This window comes from Ammodytes marinus, assembly GCF_949987685.1.
Source record: "Ammodytes marinus genome assembly, chromosome: 6".
In the NCBI taxonomy this organism is placed as follows: Eukaryota; Metazoa; Chordata; class Actinopteri; order Uranoscopiformes; family Ammodytidae; genus Ammodytes; species Ammodytes marinus.
This window is the reverse complement of record NC_137235.1, coordinates 33,928,431-33,942,828: the sequence shown is the minus strand read 5'-3', so window position 1 is coordinate 33,942,828 and position 14,398 is coordinate 33,928,431. Positions and strand designations below refer to the sequence as shown.

General features: G+C 42.5%; 2 protein-coding genes across 4 annotated transcripts; one reads left to right on the top strand and one right to left on the bottom strand.

The window, feature by feature from the left end:
• Positions 1-285: 285 nt before the first annotated feature.
• On the top strand, positions 286-5,901 carry LOC307251547 (E3 ubiquitin-protein ligase TRIM35-like; the record flags this gene model as incomplete). The annotated part of the gene is made up of 8 exons (XM_080028915.1): positions 286-363; positions 1,090-1,419; positions 3,289-3,384; positions 3,521-3,757; positions 3,847-3,869; positions 3,976-4,094; positions 4,192-4,400; positions 4,917-5,901. The coding sequence occupies 8 exons, from the start codon at positions 286-288 to the stop codon at positions 5,709-5,711; spliced, it is 1,887 nt and encodes a 628-aa protein (XP_079885041.1). The 3' UTR covers positions 5,712-5,901.
• A 561-nt stretch (positions 5,902-6,462) lies between these two features.
• Positions 6,463-14,122, bottom strand: LOC307252198 (long-chain fatty acid transport protein 1-like). 3 transcript variants are annotated; one of them, XM_080029813.1, is made up of 14 exons: positions 13,993-14,122; positions 13,413-13,626; positions 13,178-13,316; positions 12,735-12,990; positions 11,922-12,089; positions 10,114-10,183; positions 9,368-9,459; positions 8,934-9,043; positions 8,615-8,824; positions 8,125-8,251; positions 7,852-7,989; positions 7,125-7,289; positions 6,895-7,041; positions 6,463-6,683 (listed from the first exon to the last, which is right to left on the bottom strand). In XM_080029813.1, the coding sequence occupies exons 2-14, from the start codon at positions 13,616-13,618 to the stop codon at positions 6,526-6,528; spliced, it is 1,986 nt and encodes a 661-aa protein (XP_079885939.1). In that variant the 5' UTR covers positions 13,619-13,626; positions 13,993-14,122; the 3' UTR covers positions 6,463-6,525. The 3 variants fall into 3 exon arrangements, with proteins under 3 accessions (XP_079885939.1, XP_079885940.1, XP_079885941.1); XM_080029814.1 differs by having other exon boundaries at positions 11,922-12,080; XM_080029815.1 differs by lacking the exon at positions 6,463-6,683 and having other exon boundaries at positions 6,911-7,041; positions 7,125-7,246.
• Between the last annotated feature and the right edge of the window lie 276 nt (positions 14,123-14,398).

The following is a 14,398-nucleotide window of genomic DNA, read 5'->3' as shown; positions in this document are numbered from 1 at the left end:
AAGACATCTTTGAAGCTATGTTCACAGTATCAGTGTCAGCATACGTGTGAGTGTTTGCCTCGTAGCTCCGTTTAACGTTTAAGAAAACACATTCAAATCGTTTAATCCCTTTTTATGCACAAGTGTCAAATGTGTAATCTGACACATGGAGAGTGGAGGTTAGCAGGTGTATGGGTTGTGTTAACTATGTGAGTCCAACCACAAAGCCATGTGTACCTTGTTTTAATTGAGAATAAACATATTACATTGTTTTTTATATCACTAGAGTGCATGTGATTCTATAAAATGCGACTCACTCCTCGTAAGCCGAACCCGCCACACATATGCTCTGGACTTGAGCAGCTCAAATTGCTCCAAGCCAAGGTAACTGGATCCATATTACATAACTCCAGCCATGTCACGAAGCATGAGATGGATGTGATACTGAATGTCTCCTTACTGACCAACTTGAAGAGGTTCTCTTTTAAACCATGACTCTGACAAGGGCTTGAACCTGGCATAGAATAAACATGGAAAATTAAACAATTATTGTAAGAGACATGAGTGTGAATAAAAAAAAAGTCCAATATTGAGGTTTTGCACATAGTTTTATGTTTCATTTACACACTTTCACCCTTATATTATTAGAAAAAGTAAAGGAAAGAAAACTACACATTATTGAAACTACACATCTTACACAATGTCAACAAAGCCCAATTACACAGCTTAAACGCCATTCAATGATAGAAGTGCTATGCCACCAGGGGGTTGAGGGTAGGTGAAGTAGTAAAAAATGAGAAAGGCCCAGGAATGGCTTCTGCCTTGGGGGTAAGAAAATACCATAAATCACAGCAGTTATGAAAGTCCAACTGACACCACACAGTGATGTATGGCTTTCTGCTGTGGGCACATTGGCATAGGCTCATGCTGAAGACGGAGTGTGACCTGTAAGCAGATCTTGGGTACAGTATGTTACTTCAGTGTTGTACATTGACAGAGCATGACTCCACGCCTCACGTCTGGGGGCGGCTGTAAGGCAACAGCACATACAACACTGTCACCAAACCATATAAATACAACTGTGCCTCCCTTTTCCTCTGGCCCTCCCAGAGTGTTCCCACTTTTCATCTGTTTCTGAATCCACTGCTTGGTTCCTACACAGAGTCCCCCAAACTGGCTTCATATATGGAAGCTCTGACCACCAGCATGAGCACCCTGAGCTGCGACTTCTTCCCCCTAGTCTCCACTCTAGATGCAGGGGCCCAAGTCCTCGCCTCACCCCCCTGGACACTGGACTTTCCCGACTTGTGTGAGGAGCACGGAGAGAGCCTGTCTGTGTTCTGTTTGGATGACCTGGAGCCTTTGTGTAAACAGTGTGCAGCTGTGAGCCACACAGACCACAGGGTTTACCCCCTGACTGAGGCTGCAGCCGACTGCAAGGTAGGATGAATGTAAAAGGATCTGCAGCTGCAACTCCTAAACATCGTTTTTTAATTGCATCAAAAGTTCTGCAGTTTACGTAGTTGTTTTAGGCCCTTGAGAGAAGTACTGGTATAAGCTGGGAGGAGGAAATGTATCTCACTTTATTCATTCTGGATAGTCCAATCAGATATTTTAAGTTATTCATTATACATCATCTTTATTTTCCATTTTCAAATCAGTGATGCTCCTTATCTTTGATTAAGCTGACATTGTTTAAACCAATAGGCCTACTTAACTGCACTTTTGATATATCTGTGCTTTATTTATGTATAAGGGCCAGAGCACCGAAAGGGTGCACATCTTAATCTCTAGAGGTCTTCTCTTTATTATTTTCTTACCCTTTGAACTCACTTGACACCCGAGGCATGTAGAAAAAAAATTTGATACTTGGTGTGCACATCACTGGTGGGAATTGCAATCTGACATTGGTCCCAGGGCCATGTCTAAAGAAAACCGGAACAGCACAGAGAGGGAATTAGCTAGGAGCATGAAACTTTTTTTAGGCAGAGGTTTCGGCCCAAGGCACACACATTTTTTATTTATATTTGTTATTTATTTGTTTTGATTTTTACATTTTGTGTTACTATTTTAACTGCAGTAAAACACTGGTTCCTAACCACTCTGGCTTATATTACCCCTTAAGTAAAGCACCTAAAGCTGAAATAGGAAATTAAACCGATACAGCATCGTACTGAGGAAGTGGATATATAACAGCTGGCTGGAATTTTCCTCAAGGACACTCAAAGAGGGGGGAGATGATTGCCAACGAGAGTGCTTTAATTCTGGTTTCCAGTCAGCACTGCCTTGTTGTCACACAGCCAAACAAAACAGAGGCACAAATAAATCAATAGCAGCGCTCGCAACATTACAAGATCTGAACCCCACTTTTTTCTAGAGGGTGTGGGGGGGGACTTATTCATTTGCATGCTTCCTACAACCACAGCAAGCGGATATTTCAACAAGGAGCCAGTCAGGCATGTTTTTATCTCCTGTAAATGTTAATTTTTTTCTGCTCAAACAGATGCTGCCTTGTTTTTTTCCAAGACTAGTGTGTACAGGCAGAATTCACAGTTACTTTTCAAAGAGGCACCAAGCTGAAAGCTAAATTGGTAAAAACTGTTGCTGCACACACACACACACACACACACACACACACACACACACACACACACACACACACACACACACACACACAAAAGAGTAAGAATGCTAAGAATAATGTGAAGAGCCGGTGGGATTGTGTTAAATTCCTGTGAGCACTGTCAGTAGGCGGTGCTGGCTCATGAATACGGCTGATTTAATGATTTTAATCTGTTGCCTGTTTGCGCCACAGGAAAACAAATATGCTAATAAATATGGCATCAGTATGTTGATTTAGGCAGTAGGGAAAGAAGTTACCAAAAGTAATGGTCGTTATGCATAGTCAACTGTGTCATAATGTTATATTGAGTTATATATATATTTATTTTAATTTGAAAGATACTGCTGCATTAGATAAAAAAAACATCAATTTAATGTAACACTGTAATAATTAGCCTGGTATGTGAAATAAATTGCCTGGTTAGGACTCTTTTATATTTTTTTAGTTTGGGTATATCTTACGGTAACTTATTATCAGGCTTGCATGCCACATTTTGTGAGTACTTCTCAGCTGTTTTATTTATTGGTAAACTCATTTACCCATACAAAAGCAAGTCCAGGGTCACCAACTACAATACTGAAGTGTATCAAATACACTGGGTGAATGGATGTGTTTGGCTACAATGCGTTGGCTCCGACAAGTTACATATTATGTTGTTCTGAAGCAATTCTCCTTCTGGCCACCAGGAGGAGCTCAGAACGTCAGTAAATGGACTGAAGAAGAGGACCACTCACCTTCGGAAAGTCAAGCAGAAGTTTGAACATGCCTCCAGACACAACCGGGTAGAACAAGCCAAAATAACGCGTCAACAAAATCCATAAGAACATTCCAGAGATATTGCTAAACAAATGATATGGTTCAATCATCTTCTTGCCTCACAATTTCTCCTGTTTTTTTCTTCTTCTCAATCCTTCCTAGTCTGAGGCCAAACTTACAGAGGAGCAAATGAGAAGGGAGTTTGAGTGTCTTCACAAGTTTCTCAGAGAGGAGGAATCGGCCAGGCTACTCGCTCTCAGGGAGAAACGGGAGGAGAAGAAGAAAAAGGCAGACGAGCGGATGGACACCATGAATCAGGTGATAGCATCTCTGGAAGACAAGATCAAGCTGATGGAGGAGGAGCTGGATGCAGGAGGAGATGGAGTGGAGTATTTAGAGGTAAAGCTATAGTTACATAATCAGCAGAAAGAATGGGGAAAAGGTGGTATTCAAAACAGTAACCATTCAAACTCTTACTTCCCCCATAGCACTATCAAGACAGGATGAGTAGGTAAGGTGATTATTCTGGGGATTTTTTAGCAGCACATACTGTATACGTGCAAATTCAAATGAATGAACACCTTTTCTTTTTGCATGTCCATATTTATTCACTTCAGTACATGGTTGGAGGGCAGGGAGCCACAGAGGGTTCGCAGACCTCTAATAGATGTGGCCAAACACCTGGGTAACCTGCAGTATGAAGTGTGGGAGAAGATGAAGGACATCGTCCCTTACAGTCAGTCTCTTGCATGCATTCACTTTTACCATTATCGTCTTTCCTTCCACCCCCTGTCTCTTCAGTCCCTCTGAATCCCCCTTTGTATTTCTTCCAGCTCCACTGACCCTGGACCCCAGGACAGCTGGCCAGACTCTGATGGTGTCTCCTGGGTTAGACCGTGTGTATATCCCCCCTGGCTCACCCCAGAGTCTGGAGCAGAGGCTGGATGTTGCTGTCCCGGAAAACCCAGAACGTTTCCATCCTTATTACAGCATCTTAGCAAGAGAGGGCTTTGACTCAGGAGTGCACTGTTGGGATATAGAGGTATATATGTACATACTGGGTACTAAAGCTACTGGAGCATGAACAGTATATGACTCTATACTATAGATAAATTAACTGGATAATATAGTTCTACCTCTTACGAGGAACTCCTAAATGTTTATGAACCTTATTTTTCCTCCGATGATCATAAATGACCTGGAACAGCAAATGAGACCATCGATAAATAGAATGCTATTTTTTATATGGTTATTATTAATGCTTAAACTGTTCCTGACACACAAAAAAAAGTATCTAGAAATAGTTGTAGGCATCTTTGCCATTTTTTTTAAGTCAAAACGATAATGTTGGTGTAAACAAAAAATGTGGTGATTTGATTTACTTTCAAGTAATGTTATTGGTGGCAGCTTCAAATTGTATACCCGGTTTTATTGATTCTATAGTATCAGCTCTAATATACATATACCTTGAGATGCACGTACCTTTGGGAACTCCTGGCATATGAAATCTCCCTGCCATACACCCTGCCCATCTAATCCTTATCCCTATCAATTGCAGGTCGGTGACAACAATAACTGGACAATCGGTGTGGCTGCTCAGTCATTGCCAAGACAGGCAAAGTTTAAGGCCTCTCCAGCGGCAGGACTCTGGTGTATCAGCCTGCGAGACGGCGAGTACCGAGCTCTGGCCAACCCCTCTCAGGCCCTTAACTTCGACATAGCACGCCACCTTAACAGGGTCAGAGTGAGGCTGGACTGGGACCAAGGGACGCTGGAATTCACCAATGCTGAAACTGCCGCACATCTTTTCACATTCAGACATCGCTTTGATGAAAAGGTGTACCCGTACTTTGAGAGTGTGTCGTTGCGCGGAGGCCTTGCCGTGTTGACGCAGAGAGTGGACATCAGCTTGGGCTCAGATTGTGGCTCCGAGGCAGATGCTGGGGCTGCTATCATGGCTGCTATCGGTGAGGACCAGGATCAGGGGATGAACGGAGAATGTTGGCCCGAGGGGGACACCCACAACGCAGCCACCAACGGCAGCAGTGAGATGTCAGGGTGTGGAAGTCTGACGGAAGATAAACAAAATTCAGCGATTGGTTCAATGAGACGGGAGAAGAAAGGCCAACCCCAGAAAGAGGACCAGCTTATTAAAACAAAACCGCGCGTAGAGGAAAAGACAAACAACAACAAACCCGCAGTCAGGAAGCAAAGGGGCAAGCCCAAGTTCAGAGTGGACTACCATGTTTCACTGAACAGAGCCCTGGGCCTCCTCGACAAGGAATCTGCCAGTCATAAGAAAATCCAGATTAATCGTGTTGATGGTCAAACAGATAATCCACGTGATAAATAACAAGAGCCTGTGGTCATAATGAATTATAATACAAATCTTTCACATTCATACACGTAGGATTTCTTCGTTTTCTTTTTGTGCTATAGCCTAGATTTTTTTACAAATATTAAATGGATTGCCATGATGAGGATGTATTATTTACCCTGGCTACCACACATGTATTGATGTTGTTGTCAATATGAAGTGCAATCAAGCTTAGTGTTACAGTAAGTGCTAATTAGAAAATGTTAGCAAAAAGCTAAATGATTATGGTAAACATGATCAACGTTATATACCTGCCAATCATCAGCATGTTAGAATTGTCATTGTTTGTTTGCGTTTAGCTCCGATTCTACAGCCGCTAGCATTAGTATACCGTCTAAATGTTGTTTAAAATGCATTTAAGAATTGATTGGGTTTTGTTTGTGTGAAGAACAAATACATTTTCTGTGGGTTCACCAGTTTAAAATTATACACACTTTGTATCATATCCCAACAATAAAAGCCTACCTTGACTTTACTATAAATTAAAAGCTAAGTTCTTGCTCCATTTGTCCTGGGTTCTTTTTTGCTGTCAGATGACTCTTCATTCAAATCTCCTACAGGTCAATATTTTGTTACACTAAAATAGTTTTACTGATTACAGAATAGCACAGACACAATGTAAAAAAAAATATGAGTTTATTTTATTTAAAAATTATGCGGACACAACATATTAACAGGAAAGTAATTGTACTAAATCCCTGGAAGTGCATCCCTATACTAGGTTATTTTTCTCACTCTATCCCTTTTTACAATCTGTAGACAATCTGTATCTTCTTGACAATATCTTTTCTCATAGAGAGACCTTCCCCTCCATGATGGCATTATATAGTTCATCTGTAATAACCTGGTAACACCCAGCGCGACTGTTCAGAAAATGGATCGTGTCGCTCGAGTCTCGCGGCTTGTATCCTTCCCTCTGCAGCCGCGTCTTCTGGATCTTGAAGGTACCTGAGGACAAAAGTGGGAAATTAATTTCCTGAGTGTGTGTGTGTGTGTGTGTCTGTGTGTGTGTGTGTGTGTGTTTGTGTGTGTGTGTGTGTGTGTGTATGTGAGTGTGTGTGTGTGTCTGTGTCTGTGTGTCCGTGTGTGTGTGTGTGTGTCCGTGTGTGTGTGTCCGTGTCTGTGTGTCTGTTTGCATGTCCTTGTATGTCTGCCTCACCTGTAGTGTCAACAGACGGCACGAGTCGGAGAAAGATGGGGCGTGCGTAGGAAGGCAGGGCTTTCTGTATGCCCATCAAGAGCGCATGGAGGTCAAACTGGCCTCCCGCTTGTGCGATCGCTACCATACCGGCCTTTCCCTCCACGCCTGCAAGCACACAGACAAAGGAGGGAAATGGAACAAAAAGACGTATACAATAACAAAGCCTGACCCTCTGGCCTGATCTCTACCTGGAACAGAAACTCCATAGACGGCTACATCGGTGTGTCCCAGCAGCCCGCTGACCACTCCCTCCACCTCTGTGGTGGAAACGTTCTCCCCTCGCCAGCGAAAGGTGTCGCCGCTGCGGTCCCTGAAATACATGTAGCCATATTCATCCATCACCAGCACGTCACCTGAGACACAGTGATAGAAAACAAACAGACACATAGAGAATGACATCATCAACATCATTCCCAGAAGGGATCGTAGAGTTGAAGGACAAATAAAAACACGTTGATGATGATTCACCAGTTCAGTTTTGACTTCAATATCGTTTAATGTTGAGTCACTGTGCCGTCTGAGCTTCTTGTGGATGACGCAATCATGGACTGACCCGATTTCTCATGATGACTCCTTGAAGTGAAATGTAGTGTTTCCTATTCCCAAGGTGTGTGTTGTCTGTGGGCATTTGGATCTATTTCTGATCAGTCAGTGTTTGTTGGTTCATAGGGAGCTCAAACCTATCCCAGCATGCACTGTCTGAAAGGTGGGAAGTGCCATGGACAGGTTCCCGATCTGTCATCACAGACAGTGAATCACTAACTGCTGCTCACTAATGGGCAATTTAAGGTGTCCTATCCAGCTGTCTTATACTGCACATCTTTGGGACTGTGGGAATAAAATGTTTATGAACCCAGACAGTCCATCATCATTATCCTTACATTATTCTAACAAAGCAAAAGGAATGAAAGCTACCTGACACATAAGCAGAGTCTCCCATCTTGAAGACGTTGTTAGCTTTTTTCTTCTTGGTGGAATCCTGATCAGCGTAGCCATCGAACCTTCTGAGAGGATCAGCTTGGTTGATGCGTCCCACTAACATTCCAGGCTCACCTGCAGGAGACAGGGAGATTTTCATCGTTTACACATAACATTTATATCCAGCCACTGTGCATTGTGTGTGTGTGTGTGTGTGTGTGTGTGTGTGTGTGTGTGTGTGTGTGTGTGTGTGTGTGCGTGTGTTCTCACCAGGCAGAGAGGGTATGCAGAGTCCCTGTGAATCCCTGAGCAGCTCTCCGTTGTCCTCCTGCACCCTGACCAGTCTGACGGGGTAGAAGCTGGGAACGATGCGACTGTTGAAGCCACATGCCCCCACCTGGACATGGAAGATATGTGTGCATGAGACAGGATAGCGCTTGGAAAAAGCACTCGGGCTGGGATCCAAATCACATACTTTTTTTTTCCCACTCTACATACTAATGTACAGAAGAGTATTACTGCCACAGGAGAGAAAAAATCAGATAAGGAAGATTTATTTTATCATTATGTCGAAAAATGTCAAGAAAAAAGACAACTACTCCAAAATGTTATTGGAGTTAGTGGGTTATTTATGTATTTTTAGCATACTACAATTGGCCTGCATGTATTTGGGACATCCTAAATCTTTTTCTGGCATAGTAAATAGTAGGGAAGTATGGGGATTTGAACGCAGGGTCGGTCATTTCAAAACAACACACACCTTTCCGTCTATGTTGATCAGGCTGCAGTTGCACTCGGTGGCGCCATAGAATTCCCCAACTCGGGGGATTTGGAATCTCTTGACAAACTCTTCCCACACTGATGGACGGAGGCCGTTACCGACGGCGAAACGCACCCGGTGTTGTGCCTCAGACGGACGGTTGGGCTGGGCCAACAGGTACCGGCATATCTCACCTATGTATAGTATTATCTGGACACACATACAAAGGACAGAACAATATCACTTGGGTCAGTATTGGTTCAAGAGAATCAATATCAGTCACTCCTCCTCAGCGGTGATTGAAGCAGTGTGTACTCACAGTGCACTTGTGTTTGACACAGTCATCCCAGAAGCGACTGGCTGAGAACTTCCTCCTCACTACCACAGTCGCACCGAAGAGCAAACACTGGCCCACACCCATGATGGTGCCTGTGAAAATTCAGGTTATTTATAACGTGCTGATTGAAAGGATAACAATCATTTGAATGGCACCATGTTACAATTAGTAGGATCATATATCATGGTAGATAAAACACAAGGACACATGTGAGAAGGTGGGATGATGGGTGCATCTTTTAGGATGGTCTTTATTGTATATGATATATGATGAGAACATTTTAAATTGTAAGCATTTTAAAAAGACAAGAATTTAATAGGTGGAGTGAGGTGAATCTCTTAATGACAACACTATGTACTGCTATGGCTAGTAAACAAGATGACTTCTGAGAGAGAGCACGTCTAGCGGATGCCTACCTGCAGAGTGATAGAGAGGAAGGCAGTTGTAGATGATGTCATCGCAAGACAGGCCAAAGGAGTGATTACCAAAGGCAGCAATTCGATAATACCTGACAGAGAAGATCCACATTAACCAGACCTCAGCACATCAACAGACAATGACCAGAAAATATTCATAGTCCTGATTTAATTTTAATTCAATTAAAACCCTGTGATTTGGGGATTGTGATGTAAAACTTTCAAAGGTTTATAACTATCCTCCGTAGGTTGCTTGATTTTCCTGAGTACAAGAATGACTGAGACATTTTCGAGCACTGCCAGCAAACTTTTATGACAAACGGGATACGTGGTTGAAAAATGAGTCAGAAGTCAGAGTTTATGCAATTGCACCCAATTATCCTGGTCAATTTGAGTTTGAATTATGCTCCTATAACGTTCTTCTTCCATATACTAGTAGAGGTCCAAGATGGAAATGTACATTACAGAAAGATGTGTCCATATATTGTTAATTGTCATGCTGAAAAGGATTTTAAGATCAGTACATAGATGATTTTTTATTTTTTTATAAAATGAAAAAAGGCTGTATCCAAAAAATTTAAAAACTTTGGTTTCTCATATGTGGTCAAAATGAATTAAAGATGTTAACTGTGGTTTTAGCCAACATTTAGATTTGTGGTTTTTAAAGAAATTAAAATGTTTTGCTGAATCCTGAAGTTCCTGAAGTTCGCTCTGCAAACTGAACAGTGCCTTAGTCTTTAACTCACCGGCTGTGCACAACTATCGCTGCCTTTGGCATTCCTGTTGTCCCAGAAGTGTAGATGTAGAAGAGTCTGTCTGCATGGGGAGAGAGAGAGAGAGAGAGAGAGAGAGAGAGAGAGAGAGATGGCAGGAAAATAAAAAGTGAGTTAAATATTTTTAGGGAATGTGCAGTAGGGGAGAACGGGGTAATCTGAGCCACTTTTTACATTTGCTCCCCTCTAAGCGAGCTAAAATTATTTATCACTCAAAGTTACACATTTCCCATTAATTCAGGATGTTTCCTAGACAACGGGCAGTGAAAATATGATTGTTTTAAAAAAAGTTGTCATGTGGCTCACTTTACCCCAGCTGTGGGGTAAACTGAGACAGACCAGAAAAATCAAGGGGGTAAAGTGAACCAGCTGGGGGTAAACTGATCCACTTACTTTTTCCAATCTGAAACTACCATAACAACACATATTGTAACAGTTAGAATCCTGAAAGCTAGCCACACATTCCAGAACTAATGTCGGACTAGTAAAAAAATTATGGGGTTTGGTCAATTAAGCAAAGCAAATTTTCTAAACACTTGAAAGTAACTAATACAGCATACAATATAATTATAACATATTATAATTCAAAAGGTTTTAATAAGATTCAAAGATAGAACCAGTTAGATTAGAACACAGTCTGGGGGTCAGAACACAGGACCCTTAGAGCCAGCTTGTGTCTGGGGGTCAAAGCATAGGAAAATCAGAACCAGCGAAATCAGAACCAGCCTGTCATAGTCTACAACTAGGCCTACTCTACATTCCAGCCCTGAAGGTTACAGGGAAAGATGAGAAAGTGCTCTTTCCGTGTGGTTGCCCCAGGTCGTCTTCCTGGTGTATTTCCTTGGCATGATGGATTTTCAACAATGTGTATTGTTAAAATAAAACACGTGTTATGTAATATTACATTAAAATATGTTTAAGACTAAACTTAACTTGTGTCTCATGGTGGGGGAAAGTGAGACAGTGTCTCACTTTCCCCCACAGCATTTGTCTCACTTTCCCCCACCACCACAATTTGAGAAAAAACTACCTCTCTTAGCATTTCAGGCTAATCTTTAGCTAATATCATCACATGGTTTTTATATGTTGGTAGTTCATCAACACGTATGATAGAAGTTTTTCTACGTGAATACATTTGCTTTGGCACAACAGTTGATTAAGTTGACAGCAATTACCCGATGCCTCAGATTCCCCCGTTCTCCCCTATCCCTTTTCAGCTTCAAGCCTTCGTGTTTTCCATTATTAGCCAGTGTTTCATGTGTCTGGTATGTAACCCCCCCCCCCCCCACTCCTCCCCAATGTCTGAAATGCTGTGCAAGCAAAGACTTGAAGCCTTAGGTATGTCATGAAATAACAAAGGGTAAAAGAATACAGTTAAGCAAATCTTTAAGAGTGAAGTGGATGTACTGTACATCGCCTTATACATGATAAGCAACATTCGGAGTGCCATTTATTTTGTTTTTATCGACTAAAAACTAAATATCTGTCACAATACACTTCAAAAATTAATACATTTAATTATTAAATTTTTTAAAGTGAGTTGACAATTGTTTGGCAGTGGTCTGCGTGCTTGTGTGTCTGTGCCGTCGATTGGATTTCAATTCATTTCAAAACAACCAGAGGGAGAGTGCAATCTGGCAGCGAGCTGTTTACTGTGGCAGACAAAGACTCGCTAAGGAGAATAAGGTGTTGCAATCAAAATTCTGAGTCAAATGTGATATGGTAACACAGCGTTTTACAACCTTTTGCCCCCATACAGTAACACTGTGTGGAAGCCTCACCGTTGAACTCCTTCTTTAGTGTGCGTTGTGGAGCATGTTTCGGGGAGCGGTCCAGGATGGCATCCAGGCTCTGAACCTGAAGGCCACAGAGCTTCTCTTCATTGTCCTGCTCACCACTGATGAACAAAACCATGCCGGGCTGCAGAGAGCCACTCACCTCTGACATGGCTGGGTGACAAAAGAATACACATTATTATAGCATTAGCGTCAGTGGTGGACAAAGTGCCCAACCCCCAGTACTTTAGTCAATGTAAAGATACTCCTGGTACAATAATACTACAAAGTATTCAAAACTACAACGTGTAAATTTTTGCGAGTTAAAGGCAAAGGATTAAAGTAGGACTTGGGTTCAAACAGGACAAGGGGATCAAATTCAGAAGTGACACATATTTGAAAGAGTGCGCCTGAATGATGTATTTCAGTATTCACTTGAAAACCACCTGAGAGTGGGTTTCCTTATGTGAGGAACATAGCTTGTGGCCAATTGCATTTTAGAAAATAAATTATCAACAGCTTTGCGTGGCCCGAAAAGTAAGGAGTAAGGACAAGCTTTATAGACATAAATATATTGGAGTGAAGGTGATAAGTTTCCAAAAAAAAGCAGATACTCAAGTTAAGTACAGATACTCAAATAATGTACTTAACTCCTGTACTCAAATGCATTTACTTAGTTACTGTCCACCACTCATTAACCCATGCATCAAGCTCCACTCAACGGCTGTCTGCATACAAAGCATCTGTCAGTGAACATCTCCAGCTCTCTACATGTATTGACATCATATCTGTCTTTCTTGTACAATATAGTCCGTATACCTTCTTTCATCTCTGTCCCGAACACCATGGCCCGAGCGCTGGACGCAGCGACACAGTGCAGTAAAGATTGCTGTCGGAGGTTGAAGTTGATGAGTGCAGCCTCCACACCGATCATAGCCAGACCCAGCCACAGAGCCACCACTAGAGGCTGGCTCTCCATGTACAAGGCCACCACATCTCCCTCCACCCAGCCCTGGGCCAGCGCCCAGTGGGCCACAGCATGGCACCGCTCCTGGAGCTCCCTGAAAGTCCAAACCTGGAATGAATTCAGTACGGAAATAAATCAGTTTCATTCCACAAGGCTGTAACTGATATGAGAGTCTGTGATTAGGTTGAGTATCCATCTCAGTAAAGGTAAGGGTTAGTTAGGGTTAGGGTTAGGGTAAGGGTAAGGGTTAGGGTTAGGGTTAGGGTTAGGATGAGGGTATGGGTTCAACCCTCACCTCTCCTGTGGCCTCGTAGATCAAAGCAGGTTTGTCTGGGTGACGTGTCACCGTCTGGGCAAACAGGGCAGGTATGGTGCTTCTATTGCGCTGATAACGGTACATGGAAAACCTCACTCGCAGGACAACAAGCAGACACCTTTAAGAGGAAAGAGAAGCAGGAATAGGAATGGAGTAGGCGGCATGGGAGATGAATAAACTGGAGAAAGCTCATACGTTTACACAATCTACTCACGTTATGTCCCTTTTAGCGGTGCATAAAGCTACATATATGAACCTCCAGGAACCCCTCCGGCAGATGACGCAGAGCCCCAGCCCTGCCAACAGACCACCGAGACAGGGGAGGGAGAGCAGCCTCTCAGCCTCAAACCCATGGATCTGACAAACCCATGATCTGACAAACCCATGGATCCACTTTGTGACGTAGCTCGTCAGATCCATAGTTTTATCTGTGTGGATCAAACATTGTGAGTTAAAGGTGGAGTCTGCGTTTCTGGGGAATGCCATTTGGAAGAATCCCTCCTTGTCAAAATCTGTGAATATCTCGTCTTGAGCTGCTACCTGTCATAGGGTTCCAACCGTAGCTAGCAACATGCCCGTTTACAGAGCATAGGGCTGTGTGTTAACACTGGATTTTTTTGTGCACACATGTAGTGGATTGTGAGGAGTTACCTACATTGATGTTTACAAAGACCTTTTTTTTGACAACAAGCATTCTCCAGAATTGCTGACGCCACCATAAAGGCACAAAAAGTATCACAATATATAAAATATATAATATATAAAGAAGTATAGTTTGGTAAATGAAGGCTTACCTATTCAAGCAATACCAAGAAATAAAGAGGGGAGTTCCCAGCAGCTCTTTTTGGTTGATCCACAGTGTGAGGCAGCAGCACAGACCAGCTGTCAGAAGTAAAATGTGTGTTGAGCGGCAGCAAATACACATACTGAAGCTGAGAGCAGGTTACAACTCATATAAAGCTGCGTCACTGCAATACTGGGCTGCCTCTATTTTGGTCAGAGACACAGCGTGATTAATTACACCTACAACAGCATATCATGTACGTTTATGAAATCCTAAACGGCTGATTTGTATGGGGAAAAAAATTACTTTAGGGGCGTTGCCACATTTTCAGAATTGAGGCGTATAGATTGTTCAGGAGATTGATAGGGTTAGCATTTGATTGAGCCTGTCTGTAATAAGGCTATGGAACCAAACAC

Coding starts and splice junctions, on each gene's coding strand:
- LOC307252198 (XM_080029813.1), bottom strand. CDS start 13,618: ATGGATCTGACGAGCTACGTCACAAAGTGGATCCATGGGTTTGTCAGA. Junction 8,825..8,933: donor GTGTCAAACACAAGTGCACT/GTGAGTACACAC, acceptor ATGTGTGTCCAG/ATAATACTATACATAGGTGA. Junction 8,252..8,614: donor TGATCAACATAGACGGAAAG/GTGTGTGTTGTT, acceptor TTCCATGTCCAG/GTGGGGGCATGTGGCTTCAA.